Below are 15093 nucleotides of genomic sequence, written 5' to 3'. Positions count from 1 at the left end.
TTTTTTTTTTTTTTTTTTTTTTTTTTTTTGCTGTTTTGAGAAACCACTATGCTGTTTTCCAAAATTTGTACTAATTTACATTCCCACCAACAATGCATAACAGTTACCTTTTTTCCGCATCTTCAGCAGCATTTGTGACTTTTTGTCTTTTTGATAAAAGCCATTCTACCTGGAGGGAGATGATCTCATTTTGATTTTGATATACATTCCCTTGGTGTTTAACATGCTTTTCAAATACCTGTTTTTTGTATGTCATCTTTGAGATATATCTACTCAGATTCCTTTTTCAGTGTTTAATAGGATTATTTGGGTATCTCTTCTGTTGTGTTGTTGGAGTTCCTTGTATACATTAATATTAGTCCCTTGTCCAGTAAGTAATTAGCAATTGTTTCCTGAAAATCTACAGGTTGTCTGTTCACGTTATTGATTGTTTCCTTTGCTGTGCAGAAACTTTCAAGTTTAATATAGTCACACATCTATATATTTTTTGGTTATCTGTGCTTTTGAAGTCTTAGCCATAAAATCTTTGCCAAGATTAATGTTCTGAAGTGTTTCCACTATGTTTTCTTCTAGTTATTTTATAGTTTTGGGTCTTATGTTTAAGTCTAATTTATATTGAGTTGATTTTTTATATGATGAGAGATCAAAGTCTAATGTCATTCCACTGTAAACGGATGTTCAGCTTTTCTAGAACCATTTATTGAAGAGGGTGTCCTTCCCCCAGTAGATGTTCTTGGTGCCTTTGTCAAAAAAACCAGTTGACTGCAAATATCTGCATTTATTTCCAGGTTTTCTATACTGCTCATGGATCTATGTGTCTGTCTCTATACCAATGCTATAACATTTGGGTTACTATAGAGTTATAATATATTTTGAAGTCTGGCAGTGTGATGCCTCCTACATTTATTGCCCTCCAAGGTCTTTTGTGGTTCTATAACAATTAAGGGGTTTTTTTCTATTTTATTCTTTAACTGGCAAAAAATAGTCACATACATTTGTTACTGGTGTACAGAAATGCTATCAATTTTTATATGTTGATTTTGTATCCTGAAACCTTTCTTAATCTATTATCAGTTCTAAGATATTTTGATGGATTCTTCAGATTTTTCTACATATAAAATCTTTCTACTTTTTTGCTGTAGACCTTTATTGATACAAACTCATCTCTTGGCACTGTTTTTGCTATATTCCATAGGTTTTGGTATGTTGTGGTTCCATTTTCATTTCTTTAAATAATTTTTTCATCTTGTTCTTAATTTCTTAGTTGAACCATGGTTGTTTAGAAGTATGTTGCTTAATTTCCATATATTTTTAGAGTTCCAATATCCCTCTTGTTAAGGTTTCCAGTTTTATTCCATTGTGTTTTAAAAAATATTTCATGTGATTCTGATTTTTAAAAAATTTGTTGAGACTTGTTTCTGTGGCCTAACTTGTGGTCTAGCCTGGAGAAATGTTCCATGTGCTCAAGAGAATGTGTATCCTGCAGCTGTCAGATAAAATATTTTGTAAATATCTTTTAGGTCTATTTGGTTTACATTGCAGGACATTTTATGTTTCTTTGCTGATTTTCTATCTAGATGATGCTGAAAGTGGAGTGTTGAGGTCCTCAACTTTACAGTTTAGGTGTGATGAATGTACAAACGAATTATGGTGATTACATACATACACACACATACATAGACACATAATGAGATATTATTCAGCCTTAAAAAGAGAAATTCTACTACCTGTGACAATATGGACGAACCCAGAGGACATTATGTTAAGTGAAATGAGCCAGACACAGAAAGAAAAAAATACTGTACAATTTCTCTCAAATATGAAATCTAAAAAAAAAATAGTTAAATATATAGAAACAGGGTATAGAATGGTGGTTACCAATAGTGAGAAGTCAGGGAATGAATAGGTTAAAGTGTACATAGTTACAGTTGTGTAGGATGAATACATCTAGAGAAATAATGTCTAGCACAAAAAGAATAGTTAATAATATATTGTATATAAGAAATAACATATTGTATACAGGAAAGGGAACAGATTTTAGGTGCTCTTAGTACAAAACATTGGGAGGTAAATATGTAGAAAGATGGAAATGTTAACTACTTTACTATAGTAATCATTTTATTATGTCTATCAAAATACCATGTTGTACAATTTAAATAAAAATAACAAAAATAGTAACAATAAAGAAGAAATTGTGAAGGGCCATGGTATAGGTTTATAATGTGAGATAATATGAGCCCTATAGATTTTGAAACCAGATAATAGTTATTTCATTTCAGGGTAAAGCCATAGATTGAAAAAAAAAAAAAAAAAAAACTCCTGGGAGTATAATTCCATTTTAGTAGGACAGAGACAATAAAGAAAAGATAAAATCCAGATCAAAAAGTAGAGGAAAACAGACACAAGGTTTTGAAATGTCTAAGAAATGTGTTATTTTTTACCACTTCTCAAAATCAGTAGATGAGAGAACTCTAGAGCTATGAAGTAAGATAATCTACCCTGACCTCTCTATCTGTCTAAGAAGAAAGAAAACTAATCCCACTTATACATGACAGCACAAAATGATAATGCTTATGCGCTGTGTAATAATTTTTGCATTTAAATCTTATGCAACATTAAAAGGCAAAAACAATTCAGAATAATAATACTTCTCCAGACTATGAAGTTATGCCCAATGTAAACACCCACAACAAAGATGATACTCTAATATTTCAAGTGAAAAAGAAAAAATTAAAACAATTTATAGGATAAATCAAAATTAGAAAAGCTCAGAAATTATGTGATTAGAATAAAAAAAGATTTACAAAGGTAGTTGATAAAATTTAGGAATGGATTAAATTTTTTTAATTATTTAAGAAATAACACTAAAATTGGAAAAGAGAGCGCAGTAATAAAACATGATCACATATAAAAGCTTAAGGAAATATATAAGAGAGAGAAAAATAAAATGGAATGGTTAAAAATTAAAACAAAAACAAAACAAGGGGAATCCAGTTTAGATCTAGGAAGTAAAAAGAGACAGTCATTCTCACCATAACAACCAAAACAAACCGGATAATTTTAGAGTTGTGCACGTGCAGATGCCCAGTGAACTAAATTTCAAAAAAGTGAGAAGTCCTTCACCAGAGAAAGTAAATTAATTTTGCTTTCATCCCTGCTGCAATTGCAAAAGGAGGAATCTTCCATAGACAGGGGAGGGAGAAATGAGCCTCTCTTCTACTGAAATATTAATGACCACAAGACAGTCAAGAAAGAGCACCTAGTGATATATAGAGCATGCAGTAAGTTCAAGGTATCCACAGTCTGCAAACACAGCAGATCTACATGAAATCTATTAGATGTCCTTAGGAGTTGATGCTTAAAGTAGGGCTCAAAGACTGAGATCCCTTTTCCTCCCACTTTGAAAGTTCAGCAAATAAGAGCGGGGAGACATCCAGATTGTCACAGAAGCTCGGTCTGCTACCCTGAGAAGGTCCAGGGGTGAGGCAACACTTCAAGATTGAAAGAGCAAACAAGATGGGCACGGAGAGCTACTGGAACTCTTCATGGAGAAAACAGCAAGATCCGGAGCAATCCTAGGCAGCACAATATCATTAATGAAGCACAGGTGCCTTTGCCAACCAGCTTTTAGATTCTCGTTCCAGTTATGAGGAAGGTCCTGATTCACCTCTCAACTTATTTTAATGAAATCAACCAAATCTGCAGCACAAGTCAGTCAGACCTAGCTCCATGAGAAATGAAATCCATTTGGCTTCTGTTTTGTGGCATGGCACTAAAAGCTATGTGCCCCATTCTGGAGGTAAATGTTACTTACTTCTGTTTCTGTCTTCTTTTAGAGAAATGTCTGTCATGCAATTAAAGATATACTATGATTGCCAAAACCAGACAATAGATTAGGTTGATGTAAAAGTCATTGCAGTTTTTGCCATTGTACCTTTACTCAATGTGCATGTGGAACATTCATCTAAATGAATAGCTGAATAATATTTTTTCAAGAAAATATAATTTAAGTGATTTCTCAAAAGAAAGACCTCAATAAATTCCAAAATATAGAAATAATAAAATAGCAGTCTCTGATTATAATTTAAAATTTAGAAATTAATTTCAAAAAAATCAGAAGAAAATGACTTTTCATATTGAAACAATGTAATAAAAAAATTAAATAATGCTGACTCAAAGGGTAAATATAAAGTGACTGTGGAGTTGAAAATAAGGTTGATAAAAACAGGTTACAAAAGATTTTGTGATATACTTCTAAAACAGTTAGTTTTAGTGAGTAAAAAATTTTGTGAGTAAAAAATCATAGTATACTATTAAATAACTATATCAATAAAATGAGACAAAATTAAATAAATTAATGATTTCTAAAACCTAGACAAAAGGATAAATAAAATAAAGATGGAAATATTAATAAAGATAGAAATAAATGAGTTAGAAAACTGATATGCACTAAAACAGAAGTAGTTAATAAATGCTAAATCTAGTTTACTCATAAATTCTGTCACACTCCAAAGAAAAAATAAAATAAATAATTTTTTTGAAAAGCTTACCAAAACTCAACTCAATATATAGAAAATATAAGCAGAATAATTATCCTAGAGGAAATACAGAAAGTAGTTAAAGAGCCCCTTTCCAAAAAGCAGCAATCCCAATTTACATCATCTAGGAACTTTACCAAGTTTTTAAAGATCAGGTAATTTAAATGCTTCATAAATTGTTTCAGAGCATTGAAAAAGAACAACCTCTAAATTTGATTTATACTATGAATATAACATTCATTTTATACATTGCACAAAATTGCTAAATTACAAATATATTTTAGTTATAAATATTAATGCAAAATTTGTAAATATAACACCAGCAAATAGAATCTAATAGCACATAAAAAACAATACAAGATAAACAACTATAGTTAATTTCAGTAATGCAAGTGTGGTCCAATGGTAGAAAGGCCATAAATACGACCATAAATAAGGCCATATAAACAGAGCATAAAAGAAAAATTATATGATTACTACAAACATGTAGAGAAGGCATTTGCCAAAATTCAGCACACGTCATGATAAAACTACACTCAATAAAATAGTACTTAATGGACACATTGTTAACATGATAAAGTATATATCTTAATCAATAAACAAGCACTTAAAAGGAAAACACTACAGGCCTTCCCATTATGATCAAGAAAAGACATGGTTGTGTCATGGTATCAAAGAGAAACAAACATGCAAATAACATAATCAGAATGTAAGACCCAGGCTTTAAGCTGGGAACTCAGGAGAGCTACACTCTAAGAGAATGAGAAGCGGAAGTAGAGGAAGTCTTGGAAAACCACACGTTGGGCTACAGTCAGCTAAGGCTGTCACTGAATTTAGGTCACATGGTGCCACTTTATACACCTGGTAGAGGATATGGGTAAAGTTTATAGAGAATTAATAGTATCTAGATACGCTATATTTTTTCTATCTAGTGTTGTGCATCAGTTGTACACACATACACATGCAAACACACAAATGATCGGGTTGAAAAGCAAACAACAGAAACGGATCCAGAGGTATTTGAGTAATTATGGATTTCAGACACTGACTTTGAATGAACTATGGTTAATATTTGTGAGGAAAGAGAGAAAAAGGTAACTTACTGGAGAAAGGGAATCCTTGAAAAATGATATAGGAGATCTAGGATTAAAAATATCATGATAGTAATTTACAACTAAATAGGTGGGTTTAACAGAAGACAGGACACAAGAGGAAAGAAAATTGGTTAAGGGAATGCCAGGGGCATAGAAAACAGGCAAGTGGATTCATGGACATTATAAAAGAATTCAGATAACAGAATGGAGCATGAGAAACACATCTGAAAAGTCTTGTTTACCTTGTGTCCCAGAAGAACAGAAAGAGAATGAGGCACAAGTAAATTTAGACGAGATAATGGCTGAGACTCTTCCAAAACTGCTGTGTGACATTGGGCCAATATGAAGAGGTGGAATAAGTAAAAATAAAACCTATGGATGTGTGCATAGGAACATCAAAATAAAATTTCTGTAAAGCAATTATTAAGAGAAAAAAAGCACCTAGAGAGAAAAGATGTGTCCATACAAAAGTAATACTGAAGTGAGTTCCTCCGGTAAAGGAAAATGATCTTAGGAAGAAACATGGAAAATCGGGAAGAAATGACAAAAAAAAGATAATGAATGCAGGGAATATAATAGTATTAAAGAGTAAAGTAACAGTATCACAGGAAATAGGATCACATAGCACTCAGATAAAATCCCAGCAAATTCTACACATAAAAAATAGAATATGTGAAATCAAGGTTGAAGGCTGTGATAGCATAAACATTCAACAGCAAAAGAGCACAAACAAAGGTGATAATAAAAGAAAATGAAAGTAAAACAGGTAGAAAATTTAAAATAAGTTTTGTAAGGTAGATATATAAAGACAAATATAGTAAACATTCTATTATATATTAGTAAACACAATAATACAATTAAAATTAAAACTGTCAGAGTAAAATAAAAATCATCAAAGAAAAATATTACCTACAAAGGACACCCTTTTCAGTGCCTCTCATAAGAAATGAGAGGATAATAAAAAAGCATTAACACACAAACAGTAACCTTTAAGAACTGGTACACATACATCACTGTCAGGCAAAATAGACTTAAGGCAAGAACCGATACTACAAAGAAAGATATCTATCTCATAATAATATAAAGGTCATTTTTCCAGAAAGATATAAAAATTCTAAATGTGTGTGTCTCTAATTACATAGCATCAAACATGTAAAGGAACAATTGATAAAGCTAAAAGACAAAACTACAGAATTCACAGTCACAGTGGAATGGAAGACTAGCAATCCCTTTAAATACTTGACAGACTAAGCAAACAAAGTAAATCCTTATGAATATTGATCATTTGAATAACAATTAACTGATCAACATATTATGCTAGACCAAATAATGAAGACTACACATTCTTTTGAAATTTACATGAACTGTTTATCAATATAGACTGTATGCTAGGACACAAAGCAAGTCCAAACAAGTAGTAAAGGGCTAAAATAATTTAAAATGTATTCAATGATCAGAGTGGAATTAAGTCAGAAAGCAATACCTAAAAATAATTAATAAAAAATAATGTAATATTTGCTATTTTAAAGATGAGTCTGCAATTTAAAACAACCACAGGAAAATAACCACAATGGAAATTAGGAAGTGTTTTCACTGTGATTTTAAAATGATATATCAAACTTGTGGGATGATGTTAATGTCATGCTTAATGGAAAATAATGAGCCTTAAGTAAATATATAAGAAAAAAAAAGAAAAGCTGAAAATAAACCACTGATTTGAGCTTCTAACTCAAGAAGCCAGACCATTAAAAAAATACCTCAAATCCAATAGAAGGAAAAAACATAGGAAGATAAAGTAATTAAAAACAAATTACAATAGATTCCATAAAACAAACAAACAAAAAAACAAAATAAAGATCTTTGAAAATGACTAATAAAAATGTGGACTCCAAGTAAAGGTAATTAAGAATCAAAGAGAGAAGACAAAAACTTCAAATTTCAAAAGGTAGACACATAGGTGTGAAAATAAGAAACATCACTGTAGACTTTAAAGCCATTAATTATGGGAGCATATTATGAGAATCTCTCTGATAATAAAATTTTATTCAGATGAAATAGACCTATTTATAAGAAAACTGTGGCAATTGACACAAAACTAAAAAAAAAAAGTCTTGTATCTATTTCAAAATAAATTTGTAAATATAAATATTTTAAACAAAGAAATATCTAGAGCACAATATTTACGTGAGTTTTTCTAAAATATTAGGAATAAAAATTATGGTAGAAAAATATTTAAGATATTGAAAAGATGGGATATGTTTGAAACGCCATTTTTTTTTTTAGCGAACATACATTTGGTAGCAAAAATGGACTAAGGAAAGGAAAACAAAGTGGTCAAGCTTTCTCAGAAAAATATTATCTCTACAAAAACAAATTTAATGCAGTGTTACATTACAAAAATTATAATACACGCTGAATTGGGCTTATTTATGTAATTAAGGATTGGTGTTTAACATTTGAAATAATAGTGTAAGCTAAGAATTAATAGAAAAGTAAATAAATTCAAAGTTGATAATCTAAAAGCTGTTGAAAATAAAATTCAACAAATGCTGAAATGAGTCTTAGTAACACTAGAAATAAAAAGCTCTCTCCTATTAGAGAAATCATGAAAGTTATTATTCTTATGTGATACCAGTATTAATACCAATATTTTAACTGATATGATACATTTAATCAATAATAAAATAATTATATAGTATTTTTTGTAATTTATAAATGAATCAAGAGTAAAGTTTACAGCAATTTATATTTAGCACAGCAGACGAGAGTAAAAAATGTTATCAATAGAAAGGAACAAACTAGACAGCAACTATTTGCATATGACACATTTGCATACACAGAAAATGTAAAATAATATACCCAACATATCAGAGTTAATAAGTTTACAAAGTCCCTAGGTTCAAGGTAATATAAATATACATTAAATTATGTGCAAATCTCTAAACTAAAAACTCCAAGGAAGAGGAAAATTAAAATCTCAAAAAGAAAAGATAGACATCATGATTAAAAATTGAAGTCAATTGTGTAAATATGTAAATTCTCCTCAAATTGATCTTCTGAATCTCAGTTAGAATCCATGTTCTGTGTGTGTGTATGTGTAAATATTGTTAAAGATTCAAAATGTCTATGAGAGTCAAAGGACCAGAAATAGCAAGAAAATATTAGTAAATAAAACAAAACACAGTATAGTATCAATTTTCATTTCATTATTAAGATAGGAAAATATATGGGTACAAATGCATACATATTCAATCACTTGATTTGTAAGAGTAGTGGCAAAACATAGAATTTCTTATCTCCAAGGTAAAACAAATCAAAATTTGGTGACATTTTGTTAGTGTGGCTGTGGAAAATAGACACTCTCATACACCGGTGATAGGAAGAGAAAATAGCAGAATCTATCTAGGAAGAAATGTAGCCATATCAAACCAAACTGCATTTACTTTTGATCAGCTCTAGGAATTTTTCCAGGGATAAATTAGAAAAAATGCAAAAATCTATATAATGTTTATTCAATAAATTAGTAGATTTAATAGGCTAGGACTCAAAATTACCCATATGTCTATCAATAAGGAAACTTTTAGCTAAGGTCTAATGTCACATACAGTTGATTATAATGCAGCTATAACAAAGAGAAAGGAGTGTCTCCATATACTTCCATAGATCTTTTAGATATATTGTTTAATAAAATGCCAAAGTAAAACAGGAAAAAGGTAAGCCAAGTAAGTATAAGAAAACCACATATAGGAACTTACTGCTGTCTTGATTCATTTTCTGCTGCTGTAACAAAATACCATAGACTGGATAATTTGTAATAAAAAGAAATTTATCTTGCTCACAGTTCTGTAGACTGGAAAGTCCAAGATTATGGCACCAACATCTGGCAAGAGGCTTCTTACCATGTCGTAATATAGTGGAAGGGCAAGCTAGCACCTGAGGCAGAGAGAATGGAGCCAAACTTGTCTTTTTATCAGAAGCCCACTGCCAGGATAACTAAGCCATTTTCGAGATAATGGTATTAAACCACTTGTGAAGATGGACCCTTCATTGCTTAATCATATCTTAGAGGTTCTACCTCCCAATACCGTTATATTAGCAATTACATTTCAACACATGAATTTTGGAGAGGACATTAAGCCATGGCACTAGTCAAGCTGTTAAAACCAGAAAGTAAAAAAAATATATATTAAAAATGGTCAGAGAAAAAGGTAGATTTACACTGAGGAAAACCACAAAAAATAAAAAAATGATGGCTAACTTAATAACACAAATAAAAAAGTACAGAAAAAGATAAAACCGTTAAAGTTATAATGAGAAAAGTTAAAATTATTTCAAAATAGAGCAACACATGCTTAAAGACCTACGAGTGACACATTAGCAATATTAGAAACTGCTTTAAACTAAATGATAATGAAAATAAAACTTATCCAACTTTATGGGAAACAGCTAAAGCAAAGCACAGATGAAAATGTAGACAGGCTGGGCGTGGTGGCTGACGCCTGTAATCCCAGCAACTCTGGGAAGCCAGGGCGGGTGGAGGGTGGATCACCTGAGGTCAGGAGTGCGAGACTAGCCTGGCCAACATGGTGCAAGCCCGTTTCTACAAAAAAATACACAAATTAGCTGGGCGTGGTGGCATGTGCCTGTAATCCCAGCTACTCAGGAGGCTGAAGCAGGAGAGTTACTTGAACCCAGGAGGTGGAGACTGCAATGAGCTGAGACGGTGCCACTGCACTCCAGCCTGGCCAACAGAGAGAGACACTTTAATGGCCGGCAGCCAGAAGGGGAAGGTGGGGCCAAATCCCCAGGAGCTGAGTCTCTCGGAGTGGGGTCTTCAGCTGGGTCTCCCACAGCCATAGAGGGGGCTGAGGATGGTCTAGACAGCACAGTAAGCGAGGCTGCCACCTTGCCCTGGGGGACCGGCCCTCAGCCCAGTGCTCCGTTCCCGGATCCCCCTGGCTGGCGGGACATTGAACCAGAGCCCCCTGAGTCAGAACCACTTACCAAGCTAGAGGAGCTGCCCGAAGACGATGCCAACCTGCTGCCTGAGAAAGCGGCCCGTGCCTTCGTGCCTATTGACCTACAGTGCATCGAGCGGCGGCCCCAAGAAGACCTTATCATGCGCTGTGAGGCAGGCGAGGGCGAGTGCCGAACCTTCATGCCCCGCCGGGCCACCCAGCCCGACCGCACTGAGCGCAAGTGGGCTGAGGCAGTGGTGAGGCCGCCTGGCCGTTCCTGTGGGGGCTGCGGGAGCTGTGGAGACCGTGAGTGGCTAAGGGCTGTGGCCTCCGTGGGAGCTGCACTCATCCTCTTCCCCTGCCTACTATACGGGGCATATGCCTTCCTGCCGTTTGATGTCCCACGGCTGACCACCATGAGTTCCCGCCTGGTCTACACACTGCGCTGCGGGGTCTTTGCCACTTTCCCCATTGTGCTGGGGATCCTGGTGTACGGGCTGAACCTGTTATGCTTTTCTGCCCTTCGGCCCTTTGGGGAGCCACGGCGGGAAGTGGAGATCCACCGGCGATATGTGGCCCAGTCGATCCAGCTCTTCATCCTCTACTTCTTCAACCTGGCCGTGCTTTCTACTTACCTGCCCCAGGATACCCTCAAACTGCTCCCTCTGCTCACTGGTCTCTTTGCCATCTCCCGTCTGATCTACTGGCTGGCCTTCGCCGTGGGCCGCTCCTTCCGAGGCTTCGGCTACGGCCTGACGTTTCTGCCGCTGCTGTCGATGCTGATGTGGAACCTCTACTACATGTTCGTGGTAGAGCCGGAGCGCATGCTCACTGCCACCGAGAGCCGCCTGGACTACCCGGACCACGCCCGGTCGGCCTCCAACTACAGGCCCCGCCCCTGGGGCTGAGCCGCTCTGCTCTCCCACTCGGAGTAGTGGGTAGTGGCGTGGGTCTGACACATCTTTGAACCCTGTGGCCAGGCCTGGACTTCGCCCCCAGGCCTAGGACCGCAGTGGGTGGAACCCTGCTACTACCCCAACAGGGACTCCAATCAATCAGAGTTCTCCCCTTGCCCGGGCTGCCCTTCACCTTTGGTGCCCAGGACAGTCATAAGGGATGGACTTAGTTTTCTTGCAGGAAAAAAGGTGGACAGCCGTGTTTCTTACGGATGCTGAGGGCATGGGGCCAGGACCAGGGGAGAGGCACAGCTCCTTCCTGAGCAGCCTCCCACCACTGCCACAAGGGCTCCCTAATGCTGGACTCTGGTCCACTCCCCGGCTTCCCGTGAGGCAGGAGGCAGAGCCACAGCCAAGGCCCTGACCACTTCTGTGCCAGTTGTCTAAGCACCATGCGTCAAGGACGCTGGAAATGCTTTAAGGATAGAGGTTGGGCATCATATCAAATGGGACTGTGATGTTTGCTGAAAACCTTCCTGGGGATCTGGATTCAGGACCCTCCATGACTGGCCTTAGGGCCCCTTAGCCTCAGTTAAGACTATTTACAGCTGGCCAGTCCAGAGCTGCTGCTCTTCTACCTATTTAGGCCCCTGTAACTTCCCACCTTTAAACTGCCCAGAAGCCATGCCTCTCCCACGGGAAGAGGGGAGCAGACAGGGAAATCTGCCTCCCAAGAGCGGGTGTGTGTGTGCGGGGGGTGTGTGTGTGTGTGTGTGCGCACGCGCGCGCTCACACGTGGTGACTGGGGAGTGCCTGGATGGTGTGATGGCTGATGTTAACCTAGTATGAGTGTGTGTGTGTAACAATAAATTACTACCAGTCAAAAAAAAAAAAAAAAAAAGAGAGAGAAAGTAAAAGAAACTGTATACATACCTTTAAGTGATCATATTTAATGAGAAAAATGTGTACAATTAATGATCTATGCTCCCACATTAGGAATGTAGTACAAAAAAAAGAGAGAAATTAAAACCAATTATGTAGACAGAAGTAAATAATAAAAATATGAGTTAAATGTCAATGAATTGAAAAACAGCAAAACAACAGAATCAGTGAAAACAAAATCTGGTTCTTTGAATGGATCAATAAAGTTAGTCTCATCAGGAAAAGGAATCCACAAAAAATATCAAGATCTGAAATTAAAATTACCATCACTCCTGATCATATAATCATTAAAAAGATAATATAATATTGTAAACATTATATTAAAATCAGACAACATGTAAAACATGAAATGTTTGAGAAACAATTAGCAATATTGACTCGAAAAGCAAAAACATCACCACAAACAAAAACAATAACAAAATAAAGACCCAGATGACATCAGTGGTGAATAAATTCCTGCAGACCTTTGAGAAGAATAATACCAATTGTAAAATACTCTTTCAAAAAAAAAAAAAAAAAGAGAGAGAGAGAGAAATCACTTTCCAGCTCCAGTATTAACAATAAAAATAGGAATTTTCCTACAGACTCCGTAGGTTTTAAAAAGATAATAAGCAAATACGAAAATAACTCTGGTTACATAGATTCATCAACATAAATTAGAAAAAAAATTCGTCACAACACATAAACTACCAAAATGTGTGCAAGATGACATATACTGAATAGTTCTATGACTATGAAATAAATTTAATTTGTAGTTTAAAGACTCCTGATAGAGAAGTCTCCAGGACAGAAAGTTTTATTGGTGAATATACTGGTTATTTAAAGAAGAAATAACACCAATTCTACACAATGTCTTCTAGGAAATAGAATAGGAAGAAACACTCCCCAAATAGCGTTGTTCTGACACTAAATCCAAACACAACATTGTCTTGAAAAACAAAAGCAACCTCTAAACCATATTCCTTCTAAATAAAGAAGAAAATCTTTCATGAAATATGAGCAAATTGAATCCATTAATGCAGAAGCAATAAATGGCACTATGACGATATCTAAGGTGTGCAATGCTGTTTTTCTCTAAAATCAATAATGTAATTGTAATTTTAAGACAAAAGAGAAATACAGTTATGCTAATACTTACAAAATCACTTGGAAAATTCAAAACTATTCTTCATAAAAAACTCTCATCAAATTAGAAATAAAATGGAACTTCCTAAAACTGATAAAGGATATCTAATACATTTTATGACTAAGGTAATACTTATTGGTGATATTCAACAATGTCCTGGAGGATCTAGCTATTTCAATAAGGCTATAAAACATATAAGACACATGATTGGAAAGTAAGAAGTAAAACAATAAAGACACTGCCACCCTGCTGTCTGCAAATATAGAATATCTTAGTTCTATTGTAGGGAATCTAACAAAAATTGAAAACTTTTAGAATTTGTAAGTTACTATAACAAGGAGGTATTATACAAAGTCAATACACAAAAATTAATGATATTTATGCATAAGATCAAGAACTAAAAGTTGAATTTAAAATACAACTTAATTTATCAGAGAAACATAAGCAAAATATTTTAAAAGATGCTTCACTAAAATGAAAACTAAATAGCAAAATAAACATAAAATATAATAAAAGTCAATAATCATGGGACTACAGTTTAAGACCTTTATTATATTATTATACAGCTATTAATATGCAAAAATATAATTTGTGGTAGTTTAAAGTGTTGGTGAAGAGTTTAAATAATGGAAACACTCATAGAGTACCGGAAGGAAGTTAATTAGAAAACTACTTTGGAAAACATTTTAACATGACGTAAGAAAGCTAAATATATGCTTTTCATCCCTCCATATATGCCCTTAAAAAAAAAAACTGTATATATGTCAGCAGACATTTAAAAGGAATTTTAGAAGACCATTGCTTGAAATAGCCCAAAATAAACAACTTAAATGTGAAATAAAATAAAATAGGTAAATAAAATATAGTCTAGTAATACAATTATAAATAACAATTAAAATGGCTGAATTAAGCTACAGCTGCCAACATAGATTGAATTTATATTGATGAGGAAAAGAAATAAGTAACATGAGAATGCACACAACTGACTGTATTTATATGAGGCCCCAAACCTAGCTATTTAAAATAATACATAGTATTATAAAATAAATCAAAGTAATGATTATCACAAAAGTCAAGGCAATGTTTACTCTTACTGGGAAAGAAGGGCTCAGAACCAAGAACATAACTCATATGCTTACCTTGGTTGATGTTTAGGGGCTTCTATTTTATTAATATTTTAAAATATATGTTTTATGACCCTTCTATATTAATTAGAATATATTTCATTTGAAATATTTCCAAGAACCAAGTTTATAAAATAGAATAATACTCCTTCCTGTTAATTTTCAAAGTTTATTTCAGTAACATTGAAGGTTTAGATTACTGAATAGTTAGTAAAATAACGTCTTTTCATAGTATAAATAAATATGAATAGTATTTAGAAATAAAAAAAGATATTTTAAAAAACGGATTAAATACTGCCTGCCTATGAAACTAGGAGACTGTGTCTAGTTATCCTCTTTGAACAATCAGAGTTAAACAAGAATAATTTTATGCCATCTCAAACTCAACAAAGCCGATATGCGCTACTGTGAGAGA

General features: G+C 34.4%; 1 protein-coding gene across 1 annotated transcript in view; it reads left to right on the top strand.

Moving 5' to 3' along the window:
• LOC108522789 (transmembrane protein 79) overlaps positions 1 to 12387 on the top strand; it is a 26645-nt gene extending 14258 nt beyond the window's left edge. The window contains exon 2 of the mRNA XM_017863226.1: positions 10373 to 12387. Within this exon, the coding sequence (XP_017718715.1) occupies positions 10373 to 11498 (1126 nt within the window). The 3' untranslated portion in view covers positions 11499 to 12387. The remainder of the gene's footprint in view (positions 1 to 10372) is intronic.
• Positions 12388 to 15093: the final 2706 nt, after the last annotated feature.

Source organism: Rhinopithecus bieti, unplaced genomic scaffold (assembly GCF_001698545.2).
Source record: "Rhinopithecus bieti isolate Rb0 unplaced genomic scaffold, ASM169854v2 scaffold_64915, whole genome shotgun sequence".
In the NCBI taxonomy this organism is placed as follows: domain Eukaryota; kingdom Metazoa; phylum Chordata; class Mammalia; order Primates; family Cercopithecidae; genus Rhinopithecus; species Rhinopithecus bieti.
Note: the sequence above shows the minus strand (reverse complement) of the source record. Positions and strands in the feature narration are given on the sequence as shown.